We start from the raw sequence: 15,272 nt of genomic DNA, 5'->3' as shown, positions 1-15,272 counted from the left end.
TTTCTCATCTTAAAATGCATCCATGTTTGAGATTCAACTTTTAATATATATATATATGTAGAGAGAGAGAGAGAGGAGAGAGAGAGAGAGAGAGAGAGTACACAAGAATGTCCACTACATATTTGTGTCCTTACAACTTGACGAGGAGAGTGATTTTAGCCGAGAAAATATCCTCAATTTCACTTGAATGCATCATCTTTCAAATTAGCAAATTTTAAGGATTTTCCTTTTTAAATTCAGCCAGGCATCTGATCTTTGATTATGAGACTTTAACAGTTTGTAGGATTAAAATTTTGAAACTTGGAAAGCTGTGGCTAAAAGAGACTGGAAAATGTATACCTCAAGCTAAACCATGCTTGATGGCGAGAAAAATCAGAAAGTTTTATTAGCCAAGTAACAGTACAAAGACCATCAGGGGCGGTTAAAACACCCCACATAATTATGGGCCATATGTCCAGGACCCAATGCTGCTTTCACCAATTTATTTATGAGAGGAAAAGGGGGAGGATATGGGTAATGACAGTTGCCTCTAATTTATATACAATAGGCAGATACAAATACGCAAAATAGTATTTTGCGATATAAAGGTAATTTGGATCCACCATTCTAATTCAATGATCCATATAAGCTTCTATTGAAACCTTGATTAAGAGGGCCAGGGAAAGCAACAGCAAACAAAATACAACGCATGGGCTGGAAAAGAATGTTACATTTTTTTTTTTTTGTTGGCAATCAGAGTTGCAACCTACACACCAATATTGATTATCAATGACAATCGTAAAACTTAGGATTGTGTGTCTAAAGAACTTTAAATACATTGTGAACTCGAAGGTACTGATTCCGATATACACCATATTCACATGGATGGATCCCTGTTCTGAAAGCTGTACCATAATCATTTCACTTCCTTCCGCCAACCATACTTTGGCCAGAAGCTCCTGACAGGCTTGATGATGTGCTGCCACTCGTGACATTGCCAAAAACATTAAGATCTTCAAACAATCTGTACGAAGGAATAAAGGGCTTTGGTGCAGCTGCTGGGGCAGGGTTCCTAGGTCCTGGACTCACCCGTGGATCTCCATTCATAGCTGACCCATTGCTTCCTCTTACGGGGAATGAGTTATAGTGCTGCAAGCTTGGTCTCGTTCCTTGCATGGGTGTGTACGCTGCAGCTGTATTGGCCCGTGGATTTGAAAGCATATTAGTGGTAGATAAATGATTCTGATTGGAATAGCCAGGGTTTGGAGCCCAGGGTGGAGGAGGATAGCCAGACGAATATTGAGGATATTGGTGTTGCATTTGTGGCTGGGGTTGAGGTTGAACTTGTTGAAAGCTTTGAGGTTGTAACTGAGGTTGAGGTTGAGGTTGAACTTGTTGAAAGTTTTGAGATTGTAACTGAGGTCGAGGTTGAACTTGTTGAAAGCTCTGAGATTGTAACTGAGGTCGAGGTTGAACTTGTTGAAAGCTTTGAGGTTGTAACTGAGGTTGTGGTTGATGTTGAGCTTGTTGAAAGATCTGAGGTTGTAACTGTCGTGGCTGTTGATGTTGAACTTGTTGAAAGCTTTGAGGTTGAAACTGAGACTGCGGTTGTGGTTGTGGTTGTGGTTGTGGTTGTGGTTGTGGCTGGGCCCAAGGAACAACATAACTATTGTTGGTTACCTGCCCTTGATTTCTGGGATCAGTCTGGGTAGCATAGGAATACCCTTGGGCACTGGGGGAAACAGGCACCTGATGCATGTTTGGGTTAGAGGCAGGTGGAGTGTGGGGAGTATGGGGGGAGGCATATGTTGTCGACAAGGTGATACTCAGAAGGTCAATCATGTCCTGCTCTTTTGTAGTCCTAACTGGTGCAGGTGGATCAGGCAAGGCCAATGCATTACCCGGGACAGAGGTTGAGGCTGAAGAGATTGATGAAGTTGTTGATGGACCTTCAGGGGAAGAGGTTCCATTGCTTTGAAAAGGCTTGGGCTGTGTTTTTGAATGCCTGCATTGAAAGAACAAGTCAACCAATTATGAACCAAACTACACCAAATTAAATTTGACCTACAGAAACAAATACAATATGCATGCATGCTAAACACCTGCTTAAAAAGTGACACTCTTATGATCCCTGGGAGGTAAAAAAAAAAAAAAAAAAAAGAGTTAAGAGCAACCTTCGAGCTAGCTGGGCAAATTCATCTTCCTCTTCCTCCTCTTCATAAATCTTCTGGGCCTTTGTAACAGCGAGAACTGGTTGTGTAGTATTAGATGTTGTGCTAGAGTCTCTTGGACTAGAGCTTACTACTTCACTTGGTTTAGGACTGGAGGCACTTACTTCAGTTGGTTGGGGACTGGAATTTGTAAGTAAAGCTGGCAAGGGGGATCCAGAAGCTATAGCATCATGTTTTGCAAGCAAACCTTGTAAAATGTCATTTAATTCAAGACCCCGGCCAAGAAGTTCCTCGTCCCTGCCACGTAAACAAAAGTCAATGTGAGCAATTCTAAAAAAGCCTGAAAATGCTCAGAGCAAAATGCACAGGCATACAGGGACTGCACACATGATAAAACAAACTACAGTGGTTCATGTCTTTGCAAAAACCTAGTTATGCCTTTATGAGGGAAGTCTGGGGGGAACTAACCCAGTCGTGGTAAGCATCTGCATCAATTTTTTCTGGTTGGAACGACAACGGTTGACAAGATCAACTATAATTTCATCTTTTACGGCCTATATACACAAACAGAAAATCAGGTAATAATCCTACAATATTTACTTAATAATTTGCACTAAGGAAATAATTAAACCACCAATTAACATACCTCACGGTCACTGGGGTTTACAGCTTGCAGCATGTCACTTAAAAGCTCCATAACATTCCACATAGAATCCATACTTGACAAACTAATATAATTATGAAAAATCAATCAGATTATCAAGTGGCACATAACAATCTTTGACCAAAACCCAGAAAAGAAGAAAGCAGAAAGCAGCAGCAATAAGGGACAGGGTGTGCACACAAAAAGTTAAACCCTCACCTCAAACTTTCTATTTCTGTTGCCATTGTTTCATCAAGCCTTCTTGAAGAATTGCTAGGCATTCCATATCCTGCTTGAGTGTTTCTCAGGGTTGGATGTGTTACAGGTGGTGTAAATATAGGAGCTGCATCTAAAGAACGCTTGGGAAATTCTACTCCGGATCGCTGCCATTCATAAAACACAAAACTTTATTTAATATTTCCTTTTCGTTTACTGCATGCACAGAACTTTATTTTTCTTTAACAAGCATGTAAACAATTGTTTAACCTAAAAGGAATAAATGGAATAGTAGTAAGTAGGCTCATCAAGGAGCCAGGACACTTTTGAGGTCAATGTCTTAACAGAATAGGTGCAGTTATAGAGATCAATCTTATATGCATTTCTAGATTCGTAAGGTATATATTACTAATGAAAATGCTCATAAATTCAACTCAAGACTTAATCCCAACCTGATATAAATCATAAATTGAAGTAGTTTTTCACATAAAAATCTATGAGATGTGGTTGACCTAATGCGACATCCCCTGAAATTGCTATCTACTAGAAGGCACTATGAGATGTGATAAGAGCTATTAGCCTACGATCAATTGCTGTAATAGCTTGAAAATAAGTCAAATCTAAAGATAAATCCAGCCATGCAGGAAAGGATCATTAAGCAAAATAGTGGAGTCTAGGTAGCTATGGGCTTACCCTTAGTTCCTCATATGCGTGGTAGTACTGAGGATATTTTCCTCCCGGGCCCCCAAAGGCTTCTTGCCAAGAGTCCAGCAATCCCAAAATTTTGTCCCTCACCTGCATATCTGCCTGCAAAATCCATCCACATAAGTACTTATCACCCAAAAAAATAAAACCCGATAATGATGACGACAATAGTATCAACACCAGCAACAACAAGGATCCATCGATGTGTCTTCTACACTAAGACAGAATCAGTATAACAGAAAGAACTATCAAAAGGAGCAAAAAAAACCCATAACAGCCAAGTCTTAATCCTGAAATTTAGAGGTTGGCTACGAATCCTCAACAGACTAGTCAGTGTCTGCCACAAATTATCGCATTACCAAGAGAAAATTTTTAATGACTAAAATTCCTGAATAAAAACTAAAGGGGCCTCAACATATCCTACATACACATTACAAAGATAAAAAAGAAAAAATCTTCTTTTAAAGCACAGGCAGAAGCATATAATCAGATTATACCATGTAATGACAAATGTATTTCACCAAACACAAATTTCAAACGTAAGTTTAGTAAAGTTGAGTTTACCTCAGGTTTCAATAAACATTAATGTTTTATGGGCAATCAAAAACATTCACCAAATGGAAGGTTCTTTCCCATCAAGCCACATGATCATTGGACAGTGATTGCACTAATCAAATGACCTCAGCCTCCTAGTTCAGGTGGCCCAGACTTTAGAGTTACCACCCTTATGTTAACATACTGTAAGTATGTAAATATAATGTCCAAATGTTCTAGATAACAACGATCGCTTCAAATTAACCCCCACAGACACAGTGTAGGAGTTCCAAATCAAGTTCATCGAACTACTCACTTTGATTACTTATAATTTGGCTCGAATTGTTAAGCAAAAAGGACCAACTAATAACCCAACAAACCTATTTAACATATATTTTGCACTCAGGAAAAACCGCAGATGACAATTTTCCAAAAATAAAAATAAATTTCAACAAGTCATATAACTTAAGAATATCCTATCCACCAGAGTCCATGGTTAAACCCTTACACACGCAACACAAGTTACTTACCTATCATGGTTGGCTATTACTTATCTGATCCCATCAGTTTCCCACTATAAGTGCTCTAACATGCACATACACAAATATCCATAACACCATATCTAGGTTCCTTTCAAATGTTTTCTTCCTAGCACAAAATGACCTCTTCAAACCAGTTGCAGCAAGTAACTGATTGCATGAAATCCACAGGCCATCTATTCTGTTAACATGTATTAGACTCACCTTCTTCCTGACAATTTTGATCATCTCCTCCAGTATTTTCTTCTCAGCAATTTGAAAATGGACATAATCACCACAGTTCTTCACCATCGTCTCCAAGAGCTACAAAAGTTTTAGATTTACACAATTAATCCCATTAATAGATTCTCTGCATACCCCCCACCCTCCCAAAAATAAATAGTAGTAGAAATTTACAGTTTTGACTCAGATAACACTTTCGGATGAATCAAAAGTAAAAGATAAAGGTTCCCAAAACAAAATACCGTCAAAGAGAGTAGTTGAACTTGGGAGTTCCTATTCTGCAATCTTTTCTTCACAGCTTTCACAACATCTTTTGCTTGCCTGAGAAATTAAACACATACCCATCATTTCAATATACCAGCATAACTTTTAATTCACTTTAACCAAATAAAAACACCCAGAAATTATCCCCCACAAACTTTACACGACCCGCTTATTTCAAAGAAATTTAATTATGAACACAATTTTGCCAAAACAGAAAAGACGTTCTTTCTTTTTTTTTCCTTCTCTACGCAATTAATCTTGTGCAGAAATTTCTCAGTGAAGTTTGCAACTTTATCATGACCCTTCAACTAACTATAGCTTAAAAAAAAAAAAAAAAAAAAAAAAAAAAAACCTATTTATACCACAAAAAATTCCCACCTACCATAATCCCTTTCTCTGATTAATACAAGTGACTAATTGAAAACCCAAAAACCAATCATAAAATTAATACCTTTCACTTTTCTTGGCTCTGCAATTTCTATCACAAACATAAATTGAAGCCAAAAAAAAAAAAATCTTTTTCAAAATCATAAATTGTAGCAAGTAATCCAAATTAAATTCTAAACAAGAGACTATATCGATATCATATTAACAAAAAGTAATTAAGTAAAAAATCTTTCAAAAATTAAAAAAAAAAAATAAAAACAATAAAAAAAAAAAAAGGAATATGAGAAAATTGCATGTACAAACACAAAGATACATCCAAAGAACCAAACTTTCGATCAAACAGAAACCCTAGACTCCATCAACCGTCAAAGTCAACCCTCCCAAACACCAAAGAGACACACAGAGAGAGAAAATTACCATTGATGTGAGTTGACGGAATCGCATATATCGATGTTCATAGTCCAATCAGGACTCATCAGAAGATCGCTCGTCGCTTTTTCCACTGCCACTGTTGCCGATGACGAAGACGACGCCATCTCTCTCTCTCTCTCTCTCTAAAACACGCGCACACACAGAAAAAAAAAAAAAAAAGCTTTAAGCTTTAAGCTTCTTTTCTTCCTTTCTTCCTTGTTTGTTTCTCGAGAAAATTGAAAATTGAAAATTCAAAAGCCCTTTCTAGGTTTCACTATTATCTTCCTGGAGCTTCATAATTTTGGGAATTTTGTTCCTCCTTTCTGTTCTTTGCTCTCATCGCTAAATTTTTGATTTAATATTTATATTTTTTTTTTGGGTGAAACTTTTTTTTGTCTTTCTATCCCGCGAATTCTGTTTTTTTTTTAGTAATTAAAAAAAAAAAAAAGAGACTTTTTATTGTTCTATATTCCAAAGCTTCGAGAAAGAGCAAAATTTTATTCTGTGTCAGTGTGTCACAGTTTTTTGCATAAAAAATAAAAAAGTTTGTCACAGTCTTTTAGTTTTAGTTTTATTTATTTATTTTATTTTAAGGTTGTGTGGTCACACCTAGGATACTTATGATTTGGGTTTACTATTTTATTAAAAGACTAAAAAAATTTTATTTATTTAAAATAATTGAGTTGAATTACGATAAAATGAAATTTTGTTAAATCAATAAATTTGTGTAGGTGAAAGTTTTTTAATAAAATAATAGAGAAGATGCAACATGAGTCTACGTAGTTGCTTTGAAAAACATAGGTAACACCCATCTAAAAAAAAAAAAAAACATAGGTAACATAACCCACTTGCAGGTCATCAATTTTGATGCTACGTGGCTTAAGGAAAAAAAAGTAGTTTTATTTATGCCTTTATGGTCCTTTGTTGTGCGTAGAGAGTAGGGAGTAGTTGGATTCAAAACTGAGTATAATGTTGTTGGTTTTATTTATTTATTTATTATTTATATTTAAGTTTGGGGAGAGTGGTGAGAATTGGAGGAAAGTATATTTGGCTTAAAAAAAAAAAACTTTTTTGATATTTTATTGTCTAATAAGTATAATTAATCAATGAAATGGAAAAAAATTTATAATCTTTTATAATTTAAAAAAAAACAATGAAAGAGCATAATAGTCTAATAATAAAAAACTGTGAAATCACTTTTTATATTTTAAAAAAAGAAAAATTTTATATGAAGTCTATTAGTGTTGTTTTGAATATATTGATAAATAAATAAATAAATAATATGTTTGAATCTAATTGCTATTTTGTATAAAAATCACATGATTGCAACATATGTACAATTAATTATTGTCAATGAAATATAACAATTTTTGTATTGCATTTGTCGAAATGCATTTAGATCTTGAATCCCATAAAAAGAAGCTTTTTTTTTTTTTTTTTTTCTTTGCTTTTGGTAGCCTGCTGCTGCATAAGCCTAAGCTGGTTGCAGGTCACTTTTTTTTTTTTGGGGGTAAAAAAATCAAGTCCGATTAACTGTTTATGGGTCCCAATCTATGGTTTTGTATAAAATGTTAAATTCTTTTTGCTTATTGTGGGCCCACTCTACTCTTTTATCACATCAAAAAATCAACTAACTTATTTTATTTAGCTTTTATCCAGTAAAGAGTTAGATAAATTGTTCAAAAATAAACACTTCAATAAAAATCACATGATTGAACCTTATCAAGAAATTTAAGAGTTTGGACAACAAAGTAGGCTTCATTCATTCATTGGTCAAAGGAAAATGTAGAAAACCAACCGTTAGTTTAAGATTTTAAATAGAGAAATGATAGGGATACAATATTTTTACAATAATTTAACAACAAAATTTATGTGGCAATTTATTAGTGATAGGTAAAAGGTAATGTCAGTGATGGATTCAAATGTGAACCAAATATAATACTGAAACCTAAGATTTGCTGTAAAAATGCCGTGAATGTAATGCTCATCTTTTAAGGGTCTAGCTTATCTCTAGTAGTTTTTTAACTAAACATCTAATTTTGTTTTAATGAGAAAGTGTCATATCATCCACTAACTAAACTTTTAGTGGAGATTAAAACTCACTACCACATCATTCTATTTCAATAAGAAACTAACTAAATGTTTCATTGAAAAGCTACTAGAGGTAAGCTAAACCTCTCTTTTAAATATAGACTAAAACTAGATTTGCCAACGTATTTATATAAAGAAATGTTATATTTACAACTGAAAACTCGGATTTGTGTGAAAACATAAGAGTTTGTTTAGACTCCCAATAAAAAATTATGGCTTAATTGCTTTTACTCTAATTTATCTAAGTACGAAACAAAAGTAATTAAGCGCAATCACCAGATGTACTTTAGTGCATACACGTGAACAATTAACAATAAAAGTAAAACATAAGAATAAGAGAAGAGAGATGCAAATATAAGATAACACCAAGACGTGTCATCAAAGAGGAAACCAAAGAACTCGGCAAAAAACATTTTCGTAACCTTCCAAATTGAAATTGATTCACTAGAGAATAAAGTTGAAGTACACGAATAACAAAAGACCTTCCAAACCTAGTTTACCCAATGTACTTGAGCTCTCCAACCTCTTGCTACTAATTGAATTCTCGGAGCCTTATCTTTTCTAGCTCTTCGGATCCCGCACTACGCCCAATTGCATCCGCCAAGCCTCACCAGCTTCTTTTGGCAAATCCCCAAAGCTTCCCAAACTCTAAAATACTCTCTACACTCTGAAAAGATGTATGTTGTATTTGGGTACAAATATTCTCTTAAGGTATGACAATGGGAGAGGGAAGGAGAAGAGACTACAATGATTTTTCACTAAGAATGAGTAGCTCTCTTTCTAAATGATAGGTATGTTGTGTTATAAAAAACCTTTCTAGAGTTTTTTTTTTCTCTGAATGACCTTTCATACTTTTGAGATAATGCGGGTATATATAGTATGGGTGAAAGGTAAGAAAGTCACGCTTAAAAATCCTTTAGGCAGAACGTTTTCCGAGTATTTTGCGGGAAGGCCTTACCCTCGAGACACTCGCAAAATCGACAGCCTGGCATGACTCTTCAGTTTCCAGCATGTGCTTCTCACGTGGCTCTTTTGTGCGTAGGCTTCTCGCGAGACACTCGTGAAATCTACTTGTTCATCCAATACATGCTCGATTTTTCACCAATTTAATACTAAATCCAATACAATAAAATCCCACAAAATATAAGGAACAAAATAATGCAAATACAACACTTTTTGTCATGAAATAAAGCCAACATAAAACATAGTTATAAATCACAACTTTACAACAACAGTTTCACAACATTATAGGGAGAAAGCATTTCATTTGAATTTAGAATGACTTTATTTTGTGAGGATAACATTAATGAGGGGAATGTTAACCAATAACATGACCCAATTAATAAATAAAAGATTTTTTTGTTCTATTTTTCCACTCTCCAAACATTGTATCTTGCTCCCACCATAACTCTTTCCTTTCTTCTATTCTTCGTAGTTATTATTGCCACATTTATAAGGTTTTTTTTTTTTTTTTACAAGATAGAATTTTTACTCTAGCCTAATCTAAGTGTATATGTGTGTAAAACTCTTTTCTGAAAACTTGAATCTCGGCCGCTACCCCCCACACCCCACAAGCATTTATAAGGTTTTCAATCACTTAAAAGTTTCTCTCTTTTTGTGGATTAACTTTGCCACTAATAGTGATAGCTTTTCACTTTCTCAAAGTTAAACTATTTTTCTCTATTGTTATTGATTAGTATGTTTTGAATCAAAAATATCTATGCTAATTATTCTTATTAGTGATTTTAAATTTCGTTTGTTTCATCACAATTATTTATTTATTTATTTATTTTACAAAAAACGAAAATTACAAGGAGGCAGATCAGGTCATTGGATGATAGATTGTTAGGCATATTTGAGGTTGCATTTATCTCTGATTAAATTGTGTTTATTTCAAAGTCCAAACTAACCGAATCGAGCACACTGATTGATAGAAAACTCCCCAACATGTAATCAATCCAATATCCACACCAACAACAACACCATTAGTTTTGAATTTATTGGCATCATTTACTTTGTTATAGTGAAAAACTTCAAAATACTCGACTGGCCACGCTGATGAACAATTTACCTAATTGTAAAAAATCTCTTAAATATATCTAACTCTAGAGCTCACTTTATCCATAATTGTATCTTCTTTTTTGCTAGTTAATTTTATAAAATTTTAACAACATCTAAAATTTTAAGTACCAAAGTTTTCAAAATTCTTGTAAGTTCAAATTGTTACGTTTTGTTTTAGAATAGTTATTATTATTATTATTATTATTATTGCTAAAGAGTAGTTATATTTTTTTTAAAGAGCAAGTATGCGTGATGACACATATATGAGGCTAGTAATAATAAATTATAATTTTTGTGAGAGAGATTAGATTAGAATGATAGGGATTAGGGGGGTCTTTTAGCCTTTATGGGGTGGTGATAAAATCATAAAAGTCAATAGTGGGAAATAATGCACTCGGGTGGACAAAAAGAGATTATTGCAAGTCTCTATCAGGGCCGGCTGTGTCTCTCTCGTTTTTTATGTGTCATTTTTGTACTGGTTTGGTCCAAAAGATTTTGAGATTAATGTTTGGATAATGTCAATTTTGTATAGAATTTAGAGCAAAACCCAAAGCAAGGCATAGAAGAGTCTGAATTTTTGTTACTGTTTTTGGTTTGACCTTTCCTTGTTAAGGTTCATCTAAAATATTCTTTGTTTTTTTCATGGGGTAAGTATCTATATAATATAGTTTAACGCCGTTCGTTTATTTTTTATTTTTTATTTTATTATCAACGTTTATTTTTCAAAATTAAAAACACATATTAAATGGGAATTGTTTATCTTCTAGTTGATTCTCATGCACTTCATTTTTTTTTATTAGCTAGTTTAATGTACAATATGTTTTTCTTTTTCCTTAAAATTGGGGAAATTTAAAAAAAAAAAATTGGGGAAAAAAAGCAGGCCTTGTAGGTCTTATGATGTCATGAATCCTCGGGCAAGTTTATCAAATCTTTGTTTCTTATCCAATACTGGAAATAATACTATTTAATTATGAGAAATGCTAATGAATACACTTAGAATATTAGTTAATAATTCATTTAAAAAAAATTTATAGGAAAAGAAAAAAATAATTAATGTTTTAACAATTTTTTTTTTCATTTTCTATAAAAATAGTGTTAAAACTTTTTAAAAATGCATTCTTAATTAATGTCTTAAAAATACTCATTAGCATGACCCTTTAATTTTAATTATAATGATAATTATTGTTAAAAGGGTAGGATAGACATTATGTTTTTTCTATAAATTTTCCACCCTTGAAAATTAGACAGAAAGAGATGGAACCGGCATTATTGGTTGGAACTGTAAACCTTTGACTAAAACAATACAATTTGAAATGATTAATAAATATGATTTACCTGTCAACTTTATTATTTTTAATTATTTTAAAATTATTTTCTTGATGAATAATTTATACCCACTAAATTTATTTTTCTTTGACCTTTGAAGATATTGTGGATTATGCTCTCAGCTCAATTTGGACATGAGAGTCACGCTAAATTGTTGGGCCTTGCATGGGCTTTTAAGTTTCAACGTGGTCTATGATTTCAATTAGTTTAATTAGTAAAATATTTGATTGTTGAATAAGAGATTTGAGATTCAGTCTTTACTTACATAAAAAATTAATTGGTGCATTGGTCCAATGATAAAGAGTTATCATTTGGAGTGGACACTATAGATTTAAACTCTCTGTCAGAGAAAAAAAAAGTTTCAATGCGGCAGTGGGAGAGTGTTATAGTGATATAACACTGAAATATGAATGTGTAAACTTCATGAGTCATGAGGATATTGCCATTTGATTTAACTGCTGCTCACAAGTTGGTGTTGGTGATGGATGGTAATGCTAAGTTGTGAGCCACAAAAAATTGTCAATCTGAACCAGAAAAAAGAAAAAGCCATAGTATGGTTGCAAGAGGGATACCCCCATCATGCCAAATCTCACCGCAGAATACAAACCAGTCCAAAGTGATGGAAAAGAACGGTCAAGATTGAAATTTCAATTCCAAGTTTGAGCAAATATTATATTACTTTTTCCTCTTATAATGTTTCCAAAACAAGAACAGATTTAAAAAAAAAAAAATTTGTTTCTTTGGCATCAACATCAGGTTTTAGAAAAAATTTCCCTACAATTCTTTTGATCTAAGGGGAAGAAAACCCTCATTTGATGGATGTCATCATCACTTTGCTATAGCATCTTTACAAGGTTTGACACTTTCAATGATCCTTAGGAACATTCAAAAAGTCATGAAAGCATATACTAGTCAACAGTTCTTTCTATCAACCATGATCGAACATTTACTGTGATGGAATATGTTCCATGGAAACACAATCACTCCCCATTACTGCAAAAGCAGCAGCCATTTATGATTAGAATTGACTCTTATTTTCTAATGCCAAGGCCCTGTCCCAGCCCAAAATCATCATGGGCTTCTAGTATATACCACAATCGACAGAACTCACTGTATTTGCTTTTCAGGACACAACACTGCCATACCAATACCATTTTCATTTTGGTTTATTTTGAGAGAGAGAAAGAAATAAGATTATTAGAATAATGGTAATATATATATTAAAAATGTTCAAGCTTTTGGGACAACTAAGTATAGTTTGTCATATTCCTTGGGAGTTCTCTATGGATGGAGCTAGCTTAAAGAGGCGAGAGCATTTCTCAGAGATGTTCTTTGCATGCATTTTAGTTGTTTGCCCTTTGTAGAACCTTGATTTATTACAAAATGCAAGACTGCTTGATTTATATTTTTAAATTGAAATTTCAGAAAAAAGTCACAGGAAAACTTTATATTGTGAAAATAAATTAGCTTTTATCCTTTCTCTTTTTTTCAATGTTTTGCATGATGTTTCAAACCAACTTGTGATCTTAAAATCATGCCTAGAAGTAATACACCTCATAAGGCATTGAATTGGTTGATGATGACATTTTGGCACTGAAATCAAATCTTTAGAGTCTAAATCACTAAATTCAAGATCCCCAATGTGCTGTCTGTCAATGAAAACATTGCTCAAACATGTTGATATGCATCATATAATGGTCCATTATAACAAGGATAAGCCACATGAAGTTGATTCGAAAAATCAACATGTATTTAAAATGTGAAGCCCAAAATTCAGTTGGAAGAATTGAAACTTTTTGGTTTTCAGTTATTAAACCAAATATGAAAGCCATGAAGGTCTTAAGAGATTACAATTTTAAGCCAATTCAAGGCGTAGGGTAGTGTCCAATACTTAAATTATTTTCCAGATATTGTAATGTTCCTCCAATGTTCTTATGAGAAATCAATAAAACCAGAAGGACCAAAAAAAGAAAAAAAAGAAAAAAAGAGTACATATCCAATATGCGTTCTAACATGATCGCGGTTCCTTTAACAAGTTAATAAATATATATATATATATATATATTAGAATTACAAAGGCAACAAGCTAAGGACACCAACATATTTATGGCTCTAAGAAAATATTCAGTGGTTATGTTTTTCTTGTACATTACTATTTTCCCCCACTCCGTACCGTACAGCAAGCTTGAAGAGTTTAAACTCTTTATTTAGGCATATAACTGGAATTTCATCATCTCATTCTTCTTTGCTCTCCTGGTTAATCTCGTCTAGAATGACAATAAGTGCGACTATGAATGCGTAATCGATGTTAGGATAAATTGTCACTGAAAAGTTGTCCTGTCCCATCACAATGCTCTGAACGGTTTGCTTCTTGTGCATCTGCATTTGCCAAAATCATCAATTGAATTAGTCTATGATGCTCTCAATTGTAGCCTCCTAAACAAACATCACTTTTCCTATGATACCTTTAATTTTAATTAAATTCATCAACGGATCAAGTTACACATTTTTTTTTACTACCACTAACATGCTTTGTTTTTCTTGTTAGTACATAATGAAAATGATGTTAGTGATGGACTAATATGAAAGTATTATACTTTCAATAAAAATTTGCCACCTAGAAAAAATTTTGTATCACTAGTACTGTTGCCTAAATTCATTAAAGAAGTGATTTATATTGATTGCATGTTACATTAGGAACAATTAATGAGAAATAGGTTCTTACTTGGGCAACAATATTGGAAGATTGTCCATGATAAACGGTACAAGATTTTTCATTCCAACTGCCTTCAACTTTGTAGTCACAAACATCCTCTTGTGTATTATTTGCCAAGAACACATGTAATTTGACCTTGAATTGGAGGAACGAAGATCGCTTAGCAGTAAAGATTAGATTGCTGGCGTTCAGGCTATCACCCCTAAATGCAAGCCATCTATCATGTGCGGTAAGTAGCTACACAAAATTCAAAACAAATTAGTTTTAGCATATACAATTTAATTAAGCTAGCACATATATGTGTGTGCGCGCGTGCATTAAAAATATTAAACCTTAGGTTTAAGAGTCATAATGGGAGTTCCAGTAGCATCAAGTATGAGACGACGTGTTTTGATGCTAAACAATACTCCTTTAACTTTGAATATGACATTGCCACCAGTGTCTGTGACAGCAAAGTTGCCATCGGTTATGGTGAAGACCTTTCTAACAACTAAAAGATCTACAGGGTAAGGTGCACAATACTGAGGACCAATGACTGCTTGGGTTTGAACAAATTGTGTACCACTTGGTTGAGGTTGAGGCATTGGGGGGTAAGCAAATTGTGTAGCATTTGGTTGAGTTTGAGCCATGACTGCGGGGTTAACAAATTGTACATCATTTGGTTGACCCATGATTGGAGGGTTAGCATATTGTGCACCATTTGGTTGAGCCATGATGGGGGGATATTGTGCACCATTTGGTTGAGCCATGATTGGGGGGTTAGCATGTTGTGCGCCATTTGGTTGAGCCATGATTGAGAGAGGGTTATCAAATTGTGCACCATTGGGTTGAGCCATGATGAGCGGGAGCACAAAATTAAGCCTTAATCTACTATAGGTAGCCCTCTTGTTCCAAAATCCAAACCCTCTTCTCTTTCAAATTACTATCATTCTTTTGAAGAGAAAGGTTTAATAAAAGAGCACTTTAGAAATATTTGTTTGAGATCAGGTAATTATTTGTGGTCACAG

At 33.8% G+C, this 15,272-nt stretch overlaps 2 protein-coding genes across 3 annotated transcripts; both read right to left on the bottom strand.

The window, feature by feature from the left end:
- Positions 1-332: 332 nt before the first annotated feature.
- Positions 333-6,466, bottom strand: LOC112023401 (TOM1-like protein 6). Of its 2 annotated transcripts, XM_065778108.1 has the most exons (10): positions 6,078-6,466; positions 5,252-5,330; positions 4,992-5,090; positions 3,703-3,816; positions 3,013-3,176; positions 2,797-2,878; positions 2,619-2,704; positions 2,154-2,447; positions 1,407-1,984; positions 333-1,364 (listed from the first exon to the last, which is right to left on the bottom strand). In XM_065778108.1, the coding sequence occupies exons 1-10, from the start codon at positions 6,194-6,196 to the stop codon at positions 901-903; spliced, it is 2,079 nt and encodes a 692-aa protein (XP_065634180.1). In that variant the 5' UTR covers positions 6,197-6,466; the 3' UTR covers positions 333-900. The 2 variants fall into 2 exon arrangements, with proteins under 2 accessions (XP_065634180.1, XP_023911775.2); XM_024056007.2 differs by having other exon boundaries at positions 333-1,984; positions 6,078-6,464.
- Positions 6,467-13,621: 7,155 nt separating this feature from the next.
- LOC112023439 (protein LURP-one-related 10) lies at positions 13,622-15,175 on the bottom strand. The gene is made up of 3 exons (XM_024056045.2): positions 14,598-15,175; positions 14,275-14,502; positions 13,622-13,928 (listed from the first exon to the last, which is right to left on the bottom strand). Exons 1-3 carry the CDS (start codon positions 15,099-15,101, stop codon positions 13,785-13,787), a joined length of 876 nt encoding a protein of 291 aa, XP_023911813.1. The 5' UTR covers positions 15,102-15,175; the 3' UTR covers positions 13,622-13,784.
- Between the last annotated feature and the right edge of the window lie 97 nt (positions 15,176-15,272).

This window comes from Quercus suber, unplaced genomic scaffold, assembly GCF_002906115.3.
Source record: "Quercus suber isolate HL8 unplaced genomic scaffold, Cork oak 2.0 scaffold_173, whole genome shotgun sequence".
Classification (NCBI taxonomy): Eukaryota; Viridiplantae; Streptophyta; class Magnoliopsida; order Fagales; family Fagaceae; genus Quercus; species Quercus suber.
Note: the sequence above shows the minus strand (reverse complement) of the source record. Positions and strands in the feature narration are given on the sequence as shown.

Bases quoted from the DNA above. Each gene is read 5' to 3' on its own strand.
- LOC112023401 (XM_024056007.2), bottom strand. From the start codon at position 6,196: ATGGCGTCGTCTTCGTCATCGGCAACAGTGGCAGTGGAAAAAGCGACG. The intron at 5,331-6,077 runs GTAATTTTCTCT...TTAATTTCTCAG, and splicing joins TCCGTCAACTCACATCAATG to GCAAGCAAAAGATGTTGTGA. The intron at 2,879-3,012 runs GTGAGGGTTTAA...TAATTATATTAG, and splicing joins ACAGAAATAGAAAGTTTGAG to TTTGTCAAGTATGGATTCTA.
- LOC112023439 (XM_024056045.2), bottom strand. From the start codon at position 15,101: ATGGCTCAACCCAATGGTGCACAATTTGATAACCCTCTCTCAATCATG. The intron at 14,503-14,597 runs GTTTAATATTTT...AATTTTGTGTAG, and splicing joins TTATGACTCTTAAACCTAAG to CTACTTACCGCACATGATAG. The intron at 13,929-14,274 runs GTAAGAACCTAT...TGGCAAATGCAG, and splicing joins CTTCCAATATTGTTGCCCAA to ATGCACAAGAAGCAAACCGT.